The sequence below is a fragment of the Gobio gobio genome (genome assembly GCF_949357685.1).
Source record: "Gobio gobio genome assembly, chromosome: 12".
NCBI classification, from domain to species: Eukaryota; Metazoa; Chordata; class Actinopteri; order Cypriniformes; family Gobionidae; genus Gobio; species Gobio gobio.
Window position 1 is genome coordinate 50265575 of NC_137105.1, and position 17757 is coordinate 50283331.

The 17757-nt window shown below is 41.7% G+C and overlaps 1 protein-coding gene across 1 annotated transcript in view; it reads right to left on the minus strand.

Annotated features, from left to right (window-relative positions):
- Positions 1 to 1053: 1053 nt before the first annotated feature.
- Positions 1054 to 17757, minus strand: part of rngtt (RNA guanylyltransferase and 5'-phosphatase) — a 174794-nt gene continuing 158090 nt past the window's right edge. The window contains exons 14-16 of the mRNA XM_079831823.1: positions 13046 to 13112; positions 3298 to 3421; positions 1054 to 2033 (exon numbers count right to left, since the gene is read on the minus strand). Coding sequence (XP_079687949.1) covers positions 1879 to 2033; positions 3298 to 3421; positions 13046 to 13112 — 346 coding nt within the window. The 3' untranslated portion in view covers positions 1054 to 1878. The remainder of the gene's footprint in view (positions 2034 to 3297; positions 3422 to 13045; positions 13113 to 17757) is intronic.

Consider the following 17757-nt stretch of genomic DNA (forward strand, 5'->3'; position numbering starts at 1 on the left):
TGAACATATCTCATTTCTTTCAGGAGTTATAGCATTTTAATAAAAGCGGGACCGCCCATATTGAACATTTTGGTCCCCCTATTGACAGGCCCACAGCATTAAAGATCCAGTGGTGTATTTAACCGAGGGCATGGGGTGCTTTATCCCATCTGGTGTGTTTGCAGCCAAAAGCTCTTTTTTTAGTGTCATGTGCCCACAGAACCAGGTCCCGTCTGAAGGTCCAGTCGTGTCCAGTCTGGAGTTTGTTTCTGGATGAGCGAGGAGGATTGTTCTTCAAACCCTCCCAAACAACATGTGGTGATGTAGGAGATGTTTGATCATTGTTTTAGTCTTTCTGACCCCAAGACTCGACTAATCTCTGTTATTCTCCAGCTGTGATCTTGAGAGTCTTTGTCCACTCAAACTCTCCTCCTCTCGTGCATTCGGACGATACACACACACACACACACACACACGTTTGTTTTTGTGAAATGTGAGGACATTCCATAGACGTAATGGTTTTTATACCGTACAAACCGTATTTTCTATCCCCTTACACTGCCCCTAAACCTAGCCCTCACAGGAGACTGTGCAGTTCACTTTCTGTGAAAAAAAACTTGTTCTGTGTGATTTATAAGCATTTTGAAAAGTGAGGACATGGGGAACGTCCTCATATTTCACCCTCTTTTTGTCATACCCATGTCATTATACACATTTGTGTCCTGATATTTCACAAAAACATGCCCACACACACACACGCGCGCGCACACACACACACACACACACACACACACACACACACACACACACACACACACACACACACACACACACACACACACACACACACACACACACACACACACACACACACACACACACACACACACACACACACGTCAGATTCAGAACATCTTTAGTGGATTGAACTTCTTAAATATTTCCCTGATGGTGGAAATGGGGATTTTCAATGCTTGAGCTCTTTTCTTTCTATTTTGTGAAGCTCATCAATCTTTTGCTGCACATCAGAACAATATTCTGTGCTTTACTCATCGTGATGATTATGGCCAACATGCATTGGAACAAAAACATTTATTTCATAATGAGATTTCCCCCCCACATTCAATTGTTTTACTTCATCAAAAGGATAAACAATGCAGATTATTTGACCAGGGGTGCCAATGCAAACTGTATTTATATATCCTGTATCAATCCTTTGTATGTAATGTATTGTATGTGAAGGTATCGGCAGCTGGCAATCTTTATTTTGGATTTATTGCTTTAATATTTTTTTTTCCAAAACAATGAGCCAAAAGATCCAGGAAAACTTAAATACACCTGGCAATTTTTAAGAAACAAAACCTGAGAAAAAAAGGGAATCGGGGCGACATTTTCAAAGAAGCAAAATGACATACAAATCACTCTCACCAAACAAACACAATCACAGGGCATGAGCGCATGAGCCCATGATCAGCACTAAAAGTCCCACATCTGGTCAGATTCCACAGTGTTTTCAGTGTTTCAGGTCTGAAGCGAGCACACGTTACTGCTCTGTTCAGTAAAAAAAGGAGCTGCAGAACAAACAATGCAAAGAGAAGGAGCGCCTGTAGCACATACAGAACATAAAAAAAGAAAACAATGCAATTAATTTTCATTTTTATTCTTTTAAATAAGAACGTGCCTCAGCACTCAATGTTGAAACAAGCTCTCTCAACAGTGTCTTTAAATAGATCATCATCATCATCATCATCATCATCAAGATCAGAAGCCAAAGTGAGGCCAAAAAGCGAAATGTTCTCCAAAAGTCTCTCCTCTTGCGGTGTGGACCGGCAGAGCTGCGGAACATTTTGGGAATAAAAAAATACCAAACTGCTTGAATTGTGCCCCGCTGGCACTGCGCTACTGCGGGATGCTGTGATTGGCTCTCTTCGGCGGCGGGGGTGGCATCAGCTCAGAGTCGGCCGGGTTCTTCCGGGACTGCATCTGAGCACATCGGTCCAGAAACTCAAAGAGAATTTGCTTTGTGACGGGATGTTGGATACTGTTGCACACAGCTGTGAGGACGACAGGAGACAAAGTGAGGACAACAAACAGATACTGAGTTTGGCTAGCTATATGAAGAATAACTAGGGTTGGGAATCGAAAATCGATTTCAAATTCTGGAATCCGATACTTGTTACAAAACTACAATTTCACACAGAAAGCCGCCTCTCATACTATATAGTGCGTGATCCTAAACTGAGCTCAAAATATCCTCGTAAACACAGTTGCTTATGTCTTAAAGGTGCAGTGTGTAAACTTTAGCAGCATCTAGTGGTGAGGTTGTGAATTGCAACAGCTCACCCCTCCCTTTCAAAGCACATAGAGAAGCTACGGTAGCCGACACAGGACAAAGATGGCATCGTCTGAGACGGCAGAGAGTGACTAACGCTCTGTAAAGAAGTTTGTCTATTTAGGGCCACTGTAGAAACATGGCGGCGCAAAATGGCGGCTTCACTGTAAGGGTGTAGATGGAAATTTCTCATTCTAAGGTAATAAAAACATAACGGTCCATTATGTAAGGTCTTTATACACCACTGAAAACATAGTTGTGTATATTATATTGCATTTCTGTCAATAAATCCTTGTAAATATTACACACTGCACCTTTAAGTGAACATGGTGGAGAAATAGTGAACAAAAAAAGCGTGTGTGTGACAGTATTGAATCCTAGCAGCTCTTAAAGTAACAGGAGCCTAAAATTCCTGCTGACGTCTCTATACTAACGTTAATCAAAAGACTAATTTCTAACTTTTGTAACTATATGTGTAATGAATGTTTTATTCATAAAGTGCTGTTATTTTACATTTGATTAGTTTCTGAATACCTGAAAAACTTAAAACACTGTTTATTTCAATCGTATCTTTGTTCAGTTGTATCTATTTGTGCCACTGCCAATTTGTTCATTTGTTCTTTTTTAATTACTGAGTGTTTACTTGTCTTTAATAATGCTTGAAATGTATATTAGTTAGGCAAGTTGTTATAATGGTATTTCTAAACCATAGTTCCTAGTGTCATAGTGTGTAAGTGTTCTTTAGCCTGTTGATTTTTGCTCATGGTATTTCAGCCACAATGAAATGTTTTGCAATAAGAATAAATGTGAATGATATCAAAGTTGTTGCTTTTCAAACGATACCCAACCCAAACATTTTAAGCCTATTCTATCTAACTCATGTCATATTACATGGCTTGCATATACTTCAAGCCTTGGTTTCATCTAATCACCTGAACAGAAACTGAGCTTGACCCTGGCTTTAGTAAAACACATGTGACTCTTACCCATGGCTGTGTCATATGAGTTGGGGAAGCTCTTGTCAACCCTCTGCCGCATGAACACCCAGGTGTTATTGACGAACGTGCACTCGATTATTTTATTATCATACTGTTTCAGATCCTTTGATATCTGGAACAAAAAGAAAAGAAAAATAGGCATCAAAGCACTCGCATCATTTTGAGAAAGAAATTACAGATGCATCATTCAAACCAAAAAGCATTCTTGTAAACACGTACAACCCACATTGTTGAAGTTACTGTTTTATGGTTTTAATATCTGGGATTTTTTGTTGTTGTCATATTCATAGTGAAAGTACAGAGATGAATATGATACAGATGGATTTATCGGCCAAGCTTTTGAGAAGATGGCATTGGCCTGAAGACACTGATTACCACAGGGGTGAGCGATCCTGCTTCTGGAGGGCTATTGCTTACAGTTTAGCTTCAACAGCAATTAAACACATCTAACAGCAGCTAATCAAGGGCTTCAGATTCACAAGCCTCTTTCAGGAAGTTGTGCTGGAGTCGAGCGCTGCAGGTTTGCACAGCCCTGGTTCAACAGAGGAGTTTCATTGCATTTTGCATCCATTACAAAGTCTTTGCTTGCCAGGCTTTCAACAGTTTTAGTGAATTTTAGAGTTAATGTTGTGTAAAATAAGTGCTTAATTTGTCATCATTCAATTTTATTATACAGTGCTGCATGAAAGTTTGTGAACCCCTCGTAGAATCTATGAAAATGTGAATAATTTTAACAAAATAAGAGGGATTATACAAAAAAAAGACGTTTTTTATTTAGTGCTGTCCTGAATAAGATATTTTACATAAAAGATGTTTACATATAGTCTACAAGGCGGCTGTGTGTGTGTGTGTGTGCGTGCGTGCACGCGCGTGTCGTTCCCTGATGATCCACGGCTGTGTGTGTGTGTGAGAGAGTGTGTGTGAGTGTTGTTCCCTGATGATCCACGGCTGTGTGTGTGTTATGTGATGGTTGTTCTTGAGTCTCTTGTTTGTCCTGAGCAGTTAAACTGACCAACGTTCTTCAGGAAAATCCTCAAATTCTTCAGTTTCCAGCATCTTCTGCATATTTGAACCCTTTCCAGCAGTGACTGTGTGATTCTGAGATCGATTGAGGGACTCAAACACAACTATTAAAAAAGGTCGAAACATTCACTGATGCTCCAGAAGGAAACACGACGTGTTGAGATCCGGTGGTGAAAACTTTTTGAATTTGAAGATCAAGGTAAATTGACTTAATTTGTCTTCCGGGAAACATGTGAGTATGTTCTGTTGCTTCTGAAGGGCAGCAATACATGACAATCAATTGATATTTAAACAAAATAAGAATAATGTGGATGACATCATCCTGTTCAAAAGTTTTCACAAATCTCCTGATCAAAACACAGGAGAAGACGACGCAGAAACAAGCGATATCATATAAGATGATGCATATGTATAATGGCGTGATCATCAACATTAAACGGCTTATAAATCAAAACTAATGTTATTGAATGAAATGTCGACCCAGGACTGTGAAGCTTTGAGGTTCTCCATCTGTTCCTCCATCTGTGTTTTGATCACCAATCTGAATCCCATCTGGATTCAGACTGTTAGTCTTTGTTAAAAATTAGATTTTTCACAGCTTTTTGCTCAAATTTTTTTTTTCTCATAAAACGTAGACACATTCAAGTGTTGACAAAAGAATGCATGAAGCTAGAAAAAAAAACAGACTGTTCTTTCTTTTGATATAATGCATGTTCAGATATTCATACAAGATATTCCGCGGGCCATGAAACTTAAACGATGATATTCTTAAATGACTTAAACAATGATATTTTACGATGATATTCGACAAGACCGGCATTGTGACTTAATATTGTGAGTATATTCACGTGCTGTGAGACGCGTGGGTGATATATCTGCGATAGGCTCATATCGGCCGATAAAACGGACAGGCTTTACTCAATACTGTCTGTTTGTTTTACTGACTGAGAGATGTTTCAGAGGATTCAGTGAGAGAGAAGTCCAAACTCACTCAAGTGGATTCATAATTTAAGCATTAAAAGGTAGACCCCGTTAATATACCCCTATTTTCATAAATTCAGCTATTGTTTGGTCTTGTGGACTCTATGTAAACATCTTTTATGTAAAATATCTTATTCAGGACAGAACCAAATAAAAAAATAACTTCTTTTGTTAAAATTATAGACATTTTCACAGATTCTGCAAGGGGTTTCAAGCAGCACTGTATATGTTAAAAAATATTATTTGCTGACCACTACAGGACATGATGCGGGAAGAGAGGAAATCAGTGTCGGGAAAAGAAACGGGCCGGATACACATCTCCAAACTAAACGTGTCTTCGCTGCAGTTCGTCTGCTAACCACCAACCAAATTGTTAATAGTTTCTGTAGGTTGTAAAGTAACTGCCGATGTGTAATGTGTAATTACAGCCACAACACAGATGTCCAAGTACATGACAGTTTCACAAAGGCCTTAAGAAAACCGGAGCGTGTTTGGCCCAAGTAAGCGAGAGAAAGAAATATCTCAAAGATAAAGAGACTAGATCCTCACTAAACCATGGCAGGTTGGTGTGTGTGGGGGAGGAAGTGAGCTGGCAGTAAAGCCGCCCCCCTTCTGGGCCTATTGGCATGATGGGATGAGTAAATATCCTCACCATCCAACAGTGAAGGGCATCTGTGAGCGCAGAGGGGAAGCTGAACATTTCAGGACTGACATACACACAACAATATTCCAAGGATTAATTAACCTTTGGTGGTACGGTACCTTTTCTCGCAAAAACACTAGAGCGTCGATACGCGAACTGCCGAAAGATCGCAAACACGGACCACTTAACCGATTTTAAGAGCCAAATATAATAGAGGAGTCAGGCCAAGGATTCAGTGCGCACACTTTTCGCACCCCACACAACTACATACGCACAACCGTGGCAGAGATCCAGGGATGTTGTTCGGCTTTCGTCTGGCACGGAACATGATGCTCCTGTTAGTTTTGGATCGGACCGTCGTGACACCACGGTCACCCTCTTGAAGTCCTGGCAGCCATTTACAAACTCCACACGGTGCCTGAAGCAGCCAAATCCACTCCATTACAGCTAAAGCCTGCCAAACACCTTCTTGGTTTGGAATCGTCATACAGTAGTCGACAATAAGAAAGTAAATCAATTTAATGAAAGTAACAGTCGGGGGCACAACAGCCCCTCCAACCACACTTTGCCAAATAATCATTACATTTTAAGAGTGCTAACAAAATGTAAGCAGACGCGGTTGCATCACCAACCTCCAGGTGTGACTATCACGTCATTAATATTCATGAGTCAAGCATGAGATGGTTCATAACAAATCCAATAACTGCATCAAGATTGTTAAAGGATTAGTTCACTTTAAAATAAAAAAATCCTGATATTTTACTCAGCCCCATCTCATCCAAGATGTTCATGTCTTTCTTTCTTCAGTGGTACATTTTTTTTAGTTTTTTACATAATGGACTTCAATGGGAACCAACGGTTGAAGGTCCAAATCAATGCAGTTTCAAAGGAAGGGCTTCAGAGGCTCTGACTGATCCCAGACGAGGAATAGGGTCTGATCTAGACAAACCAGCGGACATTTTCTAAAAAAAAAAAAACATTTATATGTATTTTTTTTTACCTAAATTGCTCATCTTGAGCAGCCCTGCGAAGCTCCAAGGATTGCGTAATCACGTCGGAAAGATCACACTAGACGTAGGCGGAAGTACCGCCCCAAGAGAACGTGCGAAGACTAATACAAACCCCCTTTCCCAAAAAACACTCCATCTCCAACTTCAAAATCGTCCGGCATCGTTGTTTAACTTTTTTTGCTAAATGATGTTTGTATTAGTCTCCGCACGAGTGCTTCGTAGACACAGGGGCGGTACTTCTGCATACGTCTCACTCTAAAAAAAATGGTGCTATATGGGACTAAAAGTGGTTCTTGGCTCGTAATCATAGGGGAACCACTTTAAAGGGTTACTTCAGTGATTTAGCATTAAGCTTTGTATCAGTAGAAACCCGGTAGTATATTCAAATTATGGTACTTTCCCCCCTCATGTCCCCCTGAGACGAGAGAATTAGGCATTTTATTTCTGGAAAAAATCTTTTTTTTGGCCAGAGGCTAGAGACTACAGCCACTAGATGGAGCTGTTCCGCATGTTATCAACCCGCCCACAGGGGAGAGATCTCACTCACAGGATGTAAATGCGCTCTGCCTCAGGCATTCATAACGGAGCGGTGCAGAGCAAAGTGAGTGTTTCAACTTTTCTATGAATTCCTATGAAAGTTAAGCTTCCATAGGCATGAACTGAAAACGCTCCAGACTGGACACACGCCGAGAATGAGCCGCTCTTACCTCAGCTCTGCTCAGCTCTTCATGAGGAATGAAATCTGACTCCTGCTGCGTCTGTGACGCGACTTTCGTTCGGCTCACACTTTATTGAAAAGACACATTCAGTTTTTAATTGTAGTGTTTATTCTCTAACTGAACAAAATGATTTTATTACTATGAAGATCAAAACGACGGTGGGGCGGAGTCATGGTGGGCAAGTGATGTAACCAGTAGGCGTGGCTTTGGGAGTGGCCTCGTAGGGCAATGAAGCAAGTGCATTCTGGGAGTTGTTGTCTTTCATCCACATGAGACAAAAATACATTTTCTATCTTTTCTCAGTCTAGAAGGCACCAAATTCAAAAATAATTTCACATTTCTACTACATAAATCACCCAGATTAAATACACATTCATCTTCCCAGCGCTGGAGTGCCCCTTTAAGTGCTGTATAGCACCAAATCTTGGTGCTTCAGTGGTTCTTTGGGGTGAAGGAGGTGCTATATAGCACCGCTTCCATATACAGAACCTGTTAAGATATGGTGCTATATAGCACCAAAAGAGGTTCGCCTATGATTACGAGCCAAGAACCACTTTTAGTGCCATATAGCACCATTTTTGTGTAGCGTGACATTTACGATGTGATTAGGCAATCTGTGGTGTCGCAGAGCAATTTAGGTTAAAAAGTATATAAATGTTAAAAAAATGTGGGTGAAAATGTCTGATGGTTTGTCTAGATCAGACCCTATTCCTCGTCTGGGATCATGCAGAGCCTCTGAAGCCCTTCCTCTGAAACTGCATTGATTTGGACCTTCAACCGTTGGTGGCCATTGAAGTCCATTATGTGGAGAAAATCCTGGAATGTTTTCCTCAAAAAAACTTAATTTCTTTTCCACTGAGGAAAGAGACACATGAAACATCTTGGATGAGATCGGGGTGAACTAATCCTTTAACAATGATCTCTTTAAATAGCAGATCCATTAGTGATGCTGCATTTTTAAGATGCCTCGATTCAATTCTTCAACTCGGATGAGCTCTGTCTTGCGGAAATTGAATAATTTGGGATGCTCAACATCACACTTGACACAAAAGTCCATGTATAACAAGGAGAAATGGCCATTTTCTTGAAACTGTTTAGATAAGGAGTCTTCTGTGCACTTTTTCTCTGGCTTGATTATGCAGCCGGTTCAGTGGCGAGCCAGAAATCCCCGAGAGGGCGGACCTCGGTGAAATAGAGGCGACCTCTATTCTGTGCACCCTCTCACATTTCATTATCAAGTGAAATGTGAATATAATGAATATTTCTTTATCATTTATAAACAATATTTGCTTGTATTATACAGCACGACCCCAGCGACTGCTTTCATGTCCTAGTCTAGAGAAACTGACTGTCCGTCTGTGGAAATTTCCTCACACAATGCATGCCCAATAAACAGAATAACGTATAAATGTTGAAGAAGGTAGAGACACAGCCAGCAGCACATCATACGTGGTTTAGAATGAAGGAAACAAATCAGTTATGAATGAAAAAATACCAGTTATCATAGCTACCCATTCATTTACTATTAAGTGTGCAGTTTAGAGACCGTAAAAAAAGCCTAAATGTGGTTTAGTGGGTTTCTTGCCAGGTGAAGAAAAAAAAACTATTTCCGAAATACAAACTAGACTTGGATTTGATTTGTGAGCACAGACAGCAACTCCCCACGACATGTTCATTCGACAAAATAGTGCTCTTCATGTGAAGTGAATGGGAGAATCAACTCTCAGCTGATTCCAATAGAGTTGGCATTAGCTGGTTTCTAACTCCGTCATTTAGCAACTATAAAGACATGCAAATATCGGGAGAAATAATCCTCAGCATCTCTGCACTAAATTAATGCATCAGCTCCATCTCCATCTCTATCCCCATCCATATCCCCATCCATATCTCCATCCGTATCCCCATCCATATCCCCATCCATATCTCCATCCATATCTCCATCCATATCTCCATCCATATCTCCATCCATATCTCCATCCATATCTCCATCCATATCTCCATCCATATCTCCATCTCTATCCACATCCATATCTCTATCTCCATCTCTATCCCCATCCTAATCTCCATCCATATCTCAATCTCTATCCATCTGTATCCACATCCATATCTCCATCTCTATCCAACTAAATGAGGCAGGTGTGAAAGCACCCTTTAAAACACCACAACTGAAAAATGTATATATTATACACTCACCTAAAGGATTATTAGGAACACCATACTAATACTGTGTTTGACCCCATTTCACCTTCAGAACTGCCTTAATTCTACGTGGCATTGACAGTTGATGGAGATTTGTGGGATGCACATCCAGGGCACGAAGCTCCCGTTCCACCACATCCCAAAGATGCTCTATAGGGTTGAGATCTGGTGACTGTGGGGGCCATTTTAGTTCAGTGAACTCATTGTCATGTTCAAGAAACCAATTTGAAATGATTGGAGCTTTGTGACGGTGCATTATCCTGCCGGAAGTAGCCATCAGAGGACGGGGACATGGTGGTCATAAAGGGATGGACATGGTCAGAAACAATGCTCAGGTAGGCCGTGGCATTTAAACGATGCCCAATTGGCACTAAGGGGCCTAAAGTGTGCCCAGAAAACATCCCCCACACCATTACACCACCACCACCAGCCTGCACAGTGGTAACAAGGCATGATGGATCCATGTTCTCATTCTGTTTACGCCAAATTCTGACTCTACCATCTGAATGTCTCAACAGAAATCGAGACTCATCAGACCAGGCAACATTTTTCCAGTCTTCAACTGTCCAATTTTGGTGAGCTCGTGCAAATTGTCGCCTCTTTTTCCTATTTGTAGTGGAGATGAGTGGTACCCGGTGGGGTCTTCTGCTGTTGTAGCCCATCCGCCTCAAGGTTGTGCGTGTTGTGGCTTCACAAATGCTTTGCTGCATACCTCGGTTGTAACGAGTGGTTATTTCAGTCAAAGTTGCTCTTCTATCAGCTTGAGTCAGTCGGCCCATTCTCCTCTGACCTCTAGCATCAACAAGGCATTTTCTCCCACAGGACTGCCGCACACTGGATGTTTTTCCCCTTTCACACCATTCTTTGTAAACCCTAGAAATTGTTGTGTGTGAAAATCTCAGTAACTGAGCAGATTGTGAAATACTCAGACCGGCCCGTCTGGCACCAACAACCATGCCACGCTCAAAATTGCTTAAATCATCTTTCTTTCCCATTCTGACATTCAGTGTGGAGTTCAGGAGATTGTCTTGACCAGGACCACACCCCTAAATGCATTGAAGCAACTGCCATGTGATTGGTTGATTAGATAACTGCATTAATGAGAAATTGAACAGGTGTTCCTAATAATCCTTTAGGTGAGTGTATAGGTCTATAAAATTCAACCCTGAGTGACTGCGTTACACGACACTGCTGGAATACAGACACATTTGGCAGGTTGGTAGGGTTGCCACCCGTCCCGTAAAATACGTAATCGTCCCGTATTTAAAAGCAAAATGACGCGTCCCGTATTTTACATAGGTCCACACATAGTTCAATAAACACAGTAAACATAAGGATTTTGCAGTGTGGAGAATACTGATCGCAAATATAAACAAATCAATTTCACAATAAGTAGTACAGGAGCTCATTTGTGCGTGATTGCGTTTTAGCGGCTTTGTTGCCACAGCGGCGGAGTCTCAAGAACATGCGCTGTAAACTTGCACGTTTTTTAAAAACATATCGAGCTTGCGTCGCGTCCGCCGTTTGAATGCAAGAGGATCTCCAGATATAGAGCTGAATATCAAAAAGGTATCAATGGGTCTGTCCAGTAACTCATGATGAACCTCAGGCCAACTGCACACTTTATGAGAAGCATTTCAGTGTCTCAGATTGTCTGACTTAAAGCAGCAGTGCTGACAGACACACAAGGTATAGGCCTATAGTTTTTTTTTATGGATAATATATTAATATAATATTCCATACATTATCAGATCTTGGCAGACAGAATTATTATTTTTTTAGACAGGTTAATTAATAGATTATAGCCTAATAAATGTTATTATGAATTTATATTTCAGCTAGGCTATATTAATCATACATAATAAATAATCCTGTCATATAAAGTTTATGACATTTAAAAAAATATTTAGATAAAAATGGGACAAATAATTACATGATAATACAGTCATAATTTAAGAAAAGAAAAACATTTTTGAAAATCAAAAAAGTGATTACTGGTTCAGAATGACCTTCAAAAATTTACTTGCCCTCATGATTTTCCAAACGTATACATTTCTTTGTTATGTTGAACACATTAGAAGATTCATTCCTACTATGGAAGTCAATGGTGCCCCCAAAGCAGCCTGGGTTCAAACTTTCTGCTTTTGTGATCAGCAGAACAAAGAGACAAAGGTTTGGACATCATGAGGGAGAGTAAATGATGACTCTGGGTGAACTATCCCTTTAAAGTGCACCAAATAGGCTACTAAAGAGTTCTTTAGAAATAAATAAAATAATCAAATGTAAAATAATATAAAATGTGTTCTGTTGCAAGTTCACATACTTGATCTCATGTTTTCTCAAGGTTTATTGTTGAGCTATCAAGTTGTCAATGTTGAAATAATCAGTTCATGACGTATTTTTTATTTCTGTCCTTTATGCAGTTGTTTTTTAAGTTTTTTTTTTTGAATGGGTGTCCCTTATTTTGCCACACTGAAGGTGGCTAACCCAAGTGTTAATGTCAAGCCCTGGTGACACGCATGAGCTGCCATGTGACAAAATGAGCTCTATGTATGTGTCGATCATTGTTGTTTAGATGTTTGTTGTTAGATTAAACCTGTTCATCATGTGAAGGGATCGTGTCTCTTCAGAAGACTTGGATTCAACCACTCAATTTTATATGGATTCATTTTACGACACCTTTATATAACTTTTCGGAGTTATCTCTTATAAGTTATCGACTCTCAATGGAGGGACAGAAAATACCTGCATTTGTGTTTCAAAGATTAAACAAAGTCTCATGTGTTTGGAATTTTTTTGGGAGAACTAAGAATAGGGTTCCATCTTACAATTTCATCTTCCATTTCAAGTTAATTTACTGAGCTTGTTGCAGTGCATTCTGGGCTTGCCAGCTCCACAAGGGATGCATCTTAGATTTTGGTCGAAAAGGGCAACCCGTTTAGAGGATCTATACCTATAACACTTCACACTGCGGTCTGGCCGATCAGTGATTCAGTACGGAGCTCGTGTGTGTGAGACAGTGTTCACCTGTCTGACTCGATTAATTAAAAGCACATCATGAAAATGACACGACTATCTTTAGCAGCGTCTGTACTCGCGGTGAATCAGACCGAGGGAACGCTGACAGAAGGAATTATCAAAGCAGCGAAAGTTTCTCTCACCTTCATTTGTGCAAAGGGCATGTCATAGCTCCCCACGTACAGGAGACCCACCGTCTGCGGGATCAGTCTGGAGAAGGAGACAAAATAAAGATCGAAATTAAATTTCACATCCGGACAAGCAAGCATTGTGAAATTCCCCAAGACAGCGGAACTCTGGGAAATAATACCAGCTCTGCTGTGGAGGATGTCCTCCGATACTGCCATGTAATTATCTGGGCTTCATAATAAGTGCCTGCAAGACTTTCACCGTCAGGGTGAGGAGCCCAAATACAAAGACACAGGGCTTTACGATTGGAGGGGGAACGTTCGGAAGGGAGTGTTTTTGAGGACAAGGATCAACGATTTTAAAATCAACATCGAAAACGATTTTGAATGAGATGTCGGTAAATGTAGCACTGGCCTGACTGAGTCTCTGAAATCACAGCACACACACACATATAGGGTTGGGCATCGTTTTGATTTGAACGATTCTGATTCCGATTCCGATTCTTAGTTTCGATTCCGGTTCTTTTCGATTCTCGATTCCGATTCTTTGAGGGGTGGAGTCACAACATCTCACAGGCTCATTTCACAGAGGAAAATTGTATTTTGATTCAATAATGAGTTTTAGTTTTGGGACTTTCTCCGCTGGCATTTTCACTTGCTTTGCTGCAAAGGTGAATGGAGTTTCACATGAGTCCCGGTTTAGCAATAGCATTAACAGCAGTCATATTAGGACTGCTACTAGCGTGGGCAATTTGCGTATAGCTACATTTAAATCTACAAGGGGGAAAAATAATTTCAGTAACGTTGTTGTTCACCACAATTCGCAATTTGGTCAAGGGCTTTGTTATTACACTACCTGATTATGACGAGGTGGGATAATGTTAGTTCACCCTGAAATGAAAATAAAGCCATCTTTTACTCACCCAGCTGTTGTTCAAATGCGCGTGTTCATGTGTGTGCGCACTCCAAGCCGCAGTAGCCTCGTGCAATATTGTCATGACAACCGGTACACAATATTCACTTAAGGAGGTTATATTATTAGTATTATTTCTTATCATATACGTTATAGAAAAGACGAGAATCGCGTTTTTTTCTATTGAGCTTGATTTCTCCAAATGGTGCGTGTGTGTGTGTGCTTATCCTGGGTGCAATGACGAGTGCGAGTTATTATAGTAGGCATGAGCGCCGGCGGCTGCTGGCGGCTCATAGTGTACACAGAGGAGCGCGCTCAGAATAACGGCTGAGCTCAGTGTTTTTACTGAATAATACGGTTTCTTTCTCGCAAAACCTTATAGTGTGCCCCCTGAACACTTTCCATATGGCGCGCGTCTCCCTGTATCGTTGCGGGATACATTTGTTTATTTTTTGTAATGTTTTAGCTGATCGCCATTCACTGCCATTCCATAATAGGAAGGAGCGCGTGCAGGAACAGTATTTTAAATGTCATAGGACATAGGGCACTGGGACAACATCAGGGTAAGTAAAAGAAGGCTTTATTTTCATTTCAGGGTGAACTATCCCTTTAGTAACGTTGGTTAGCGCAGGGTTGCCCTAGGAGGACAGACCTGCGCAGCATTTTAAACACGCTACACTCGTTAATTTATACACCACATATTTGTAGTGCATCCTCCCGTGCACGAAATAAGTTTGTCATATGTGTTGCACTGTGCCGACCCAGGCTTTTTTTTTTTTAAGTGAAATAAAGCCACACTTTTGAGCGCCGATTGCCGTGCTCCATGGCTGCAACAGAACAAACGGGCGTGGCAAGCACTTCCGAAAACTTGCGCGTTTGGAACCGATGATCGGAATCGAAAACAAAATTTCTAAACGATTCCAATGGCATCGTTATTTTTTAAACGGTTCCAAGTTGGAACCGGTTCTCGATGCCCAACCCTACACACATATACACACTGATCAGGCATAACATTATGATCTATTATCTAGACCAGGCCACCTTCTTCCATTGCTCCGTGGTCCAGTTCTGATGCTCACGTGCCACTGTTGGTGCTTTGGGCGGGGTCAGCATGGGCACTGGTCAGCAGCTGTGCCGCCCCATACACAACAAACTGAGATGCTCTGTGTATTCTGACACCTTTCTATCAGAACCAGCATTAACTTCTTGAGCAGTTTGAGCTCCAGTAGCTCGTCTGTTTGATCGGACCACACGGGCATCAATGAGTCTTGGCCGCCCATGACCATGTGGCCGGTTCTCCACTGGTCCTCCATGACCCTGTGGCCGGTTCTCCACTGGTCCCTCATGACCCTGTGGCCGGTTCTCCACTGGTCCTCCATAACCCTGTGGCCGGTTCTCCACTGGTCCTTCATGACCCTGTGGCCGGTTCTCCACTGGTCCTCCATAACCCTGTGGCCGGTTCTCCACTGGTCCTTCATGACCCTGTGGCCGGTTCTCCACTGGTCCTCCATAACCCTGTGGCCGGTTCTCCACTGGTCCTTCATGACCCTGTGGCCGGTTCTCCACTGGTCCTTCATGACCCTGTGGCCGGTTCTCCACTGGTCCTTCATGACCCTGTGGCCGGTTCTCCACTGGTCCCTCATGACCCTGTGGCCGGTTCTCCACTGGTCCTCCATAACCCTGTGGCCGGTTCTCCACTGGTCCTTCATGACCCTGTGGCCGGTTCTCCACTGGTCCTTCATGACCCTGTGGCCGGTTCTCCACTGGTCCTTCATGACCCTGTGGCCGGTTCTCCACTGGTCCTTCATGACCCTGTGGCCGGTTCTCCACTGGTCCTTCATGACCCTGTGGCCGGTTCTCCACTGGTCCTTCATGACCCTGTGGCCGGTTCTCCACTGGTCCTCCATGACCCTGTGGCCGGTTCTCCACTGGTCCTCCATGACCCTGTGGCCGGTTCTCCACTGGTCCTTCATGACCCTGTGGCCGGTTCTCCACTGGTCCTCTGAGCACTTTTGATAGAGACTGACCACTGCAGACCGGGAACAAGAGCTGCAGTTTTGGAGATGCTCTGACCCAGTCATCTTGCTATCACAATCTGGCCCTTGTCAAACTCGCTCAAATCCTTACGCTTGCCCATTTTTCCTGCTTCTAACACATCAACTCTGAGGACAAAATGTTCACTTGCTGCCTAATATATCCCACCCACTAACAGGTGATGAAGAGATCATCAGTGTTATTCACTTCACCCGGTCTTAATGTTGTGCCTGATCAGTGTATACACACACACACACACACACGGTAAGATTTTAAAATAAGCCTCTTATGATCAGCAAGGCCGCAATTAATTGATCAAAAATGCTATACAAATATATATTGTGAAATAATATTCAATTTAAAATAGCTGTTTTTAGTAATAAATAAGCCACTTTTAATGTATGTACAGTACTGTGCAAAAGTCTCATGCATATTAGCATTTTCACACACAAAAAATGTTTCATTTCAGTTATTTGTATCTTTTGCTGTAGGAAATATGAGTTTGCATTTCAGTCCTTTTGCCATTACTTGTAATAATCCAGTGAGATTTATGTTTGCATAGCAGCTGGTATGATCTGATCAAACCATCATCGAGTCGATCTGTGATTACATGAAGAAACTGAGACAGACTAAATCCAGAAGAACTGCGACAACGTCTCCAAGACGCTTGAAGAAACCGACCACAGACGTGTGTGTAATATCTTTGAATGATCCTCATTTAGGGGATTTTCTCAGCAAATATTGATCTAAATATTAATTTAAATATCGTAATGAATTCCGTTAAAACGTGATGGATTCACAGCGATAATAAACATCAACTGGACATCAAACCTGACATCTCATCTGAAAGCTGGCAACCTATTGTAATTGATTCATCCGACTGAAAACATGAATAAATGAGGACTGGAAATGGATTGCAAATATTTCCTTTGTCTTTCATTTGCCAACAAACAGAGCCTCTCCTCTCATCACCGGAGGTCTATAATGGTCCCAGCTGTTCACACGTACACGCCCACTAAAATGTGTTACCATCCAAAATAGTAGTAAATCACCGGGGAGGAGACCGGATCCAAACACTGACACTGAGGGCTAAAGAACAGCCTGCCAGTCAAGCTAATGGGGCTGTATATTTGGAGCCTCCCGAAACACCATGGCTGTGCTCCTGTGCGTTTGTTCTGTCCCTTTGAAATGCAGATCACATCAGGCTTTTGTCAAATAATGAAACCTCTGTAGTTGTTTACATGGCCATTGAGATCAACTTCCACGTGAACCAGAGCTCAACATCAAGCGTGTGATTGATTGCTCGTCTGTCTCTTCAGCAGCAGGTGAACTTCACACTGCTGTGTCATTACGGTTTCCATAAACGCTATAGCAATGTGTGAACTGCTGAAATGTGCATTTCTCTCCTATTATAATTGAGACCATCAAGCTCAAACATCTGTTGACTGCTCAAAAAATTAATTTAGCAGTATCTGGTCTTCTTTATTCACTTGAAATTGTGTGAAATGTATTCATGAAACGCTGGCATAAATAGACTGGATGAACTGGAGGGCTGCATGCCAACTGCGATCTGTGAAACTGGCGGATCTCAGACGCACTGACAGCATTTAAATGGTTAAAACAGTATCCAATCGCACCAGTCGGCAGATCACTCTCGGCAATATTATTGGTCGATTTATGTCATTTGCATAAGAGTCAGCGTCCTCGATACCGAAAAGGAAAAACCCTCTTCTTATAAATAAACTCTCTGTATTCCAGTTGGGTTCACATGGTTTTCTCA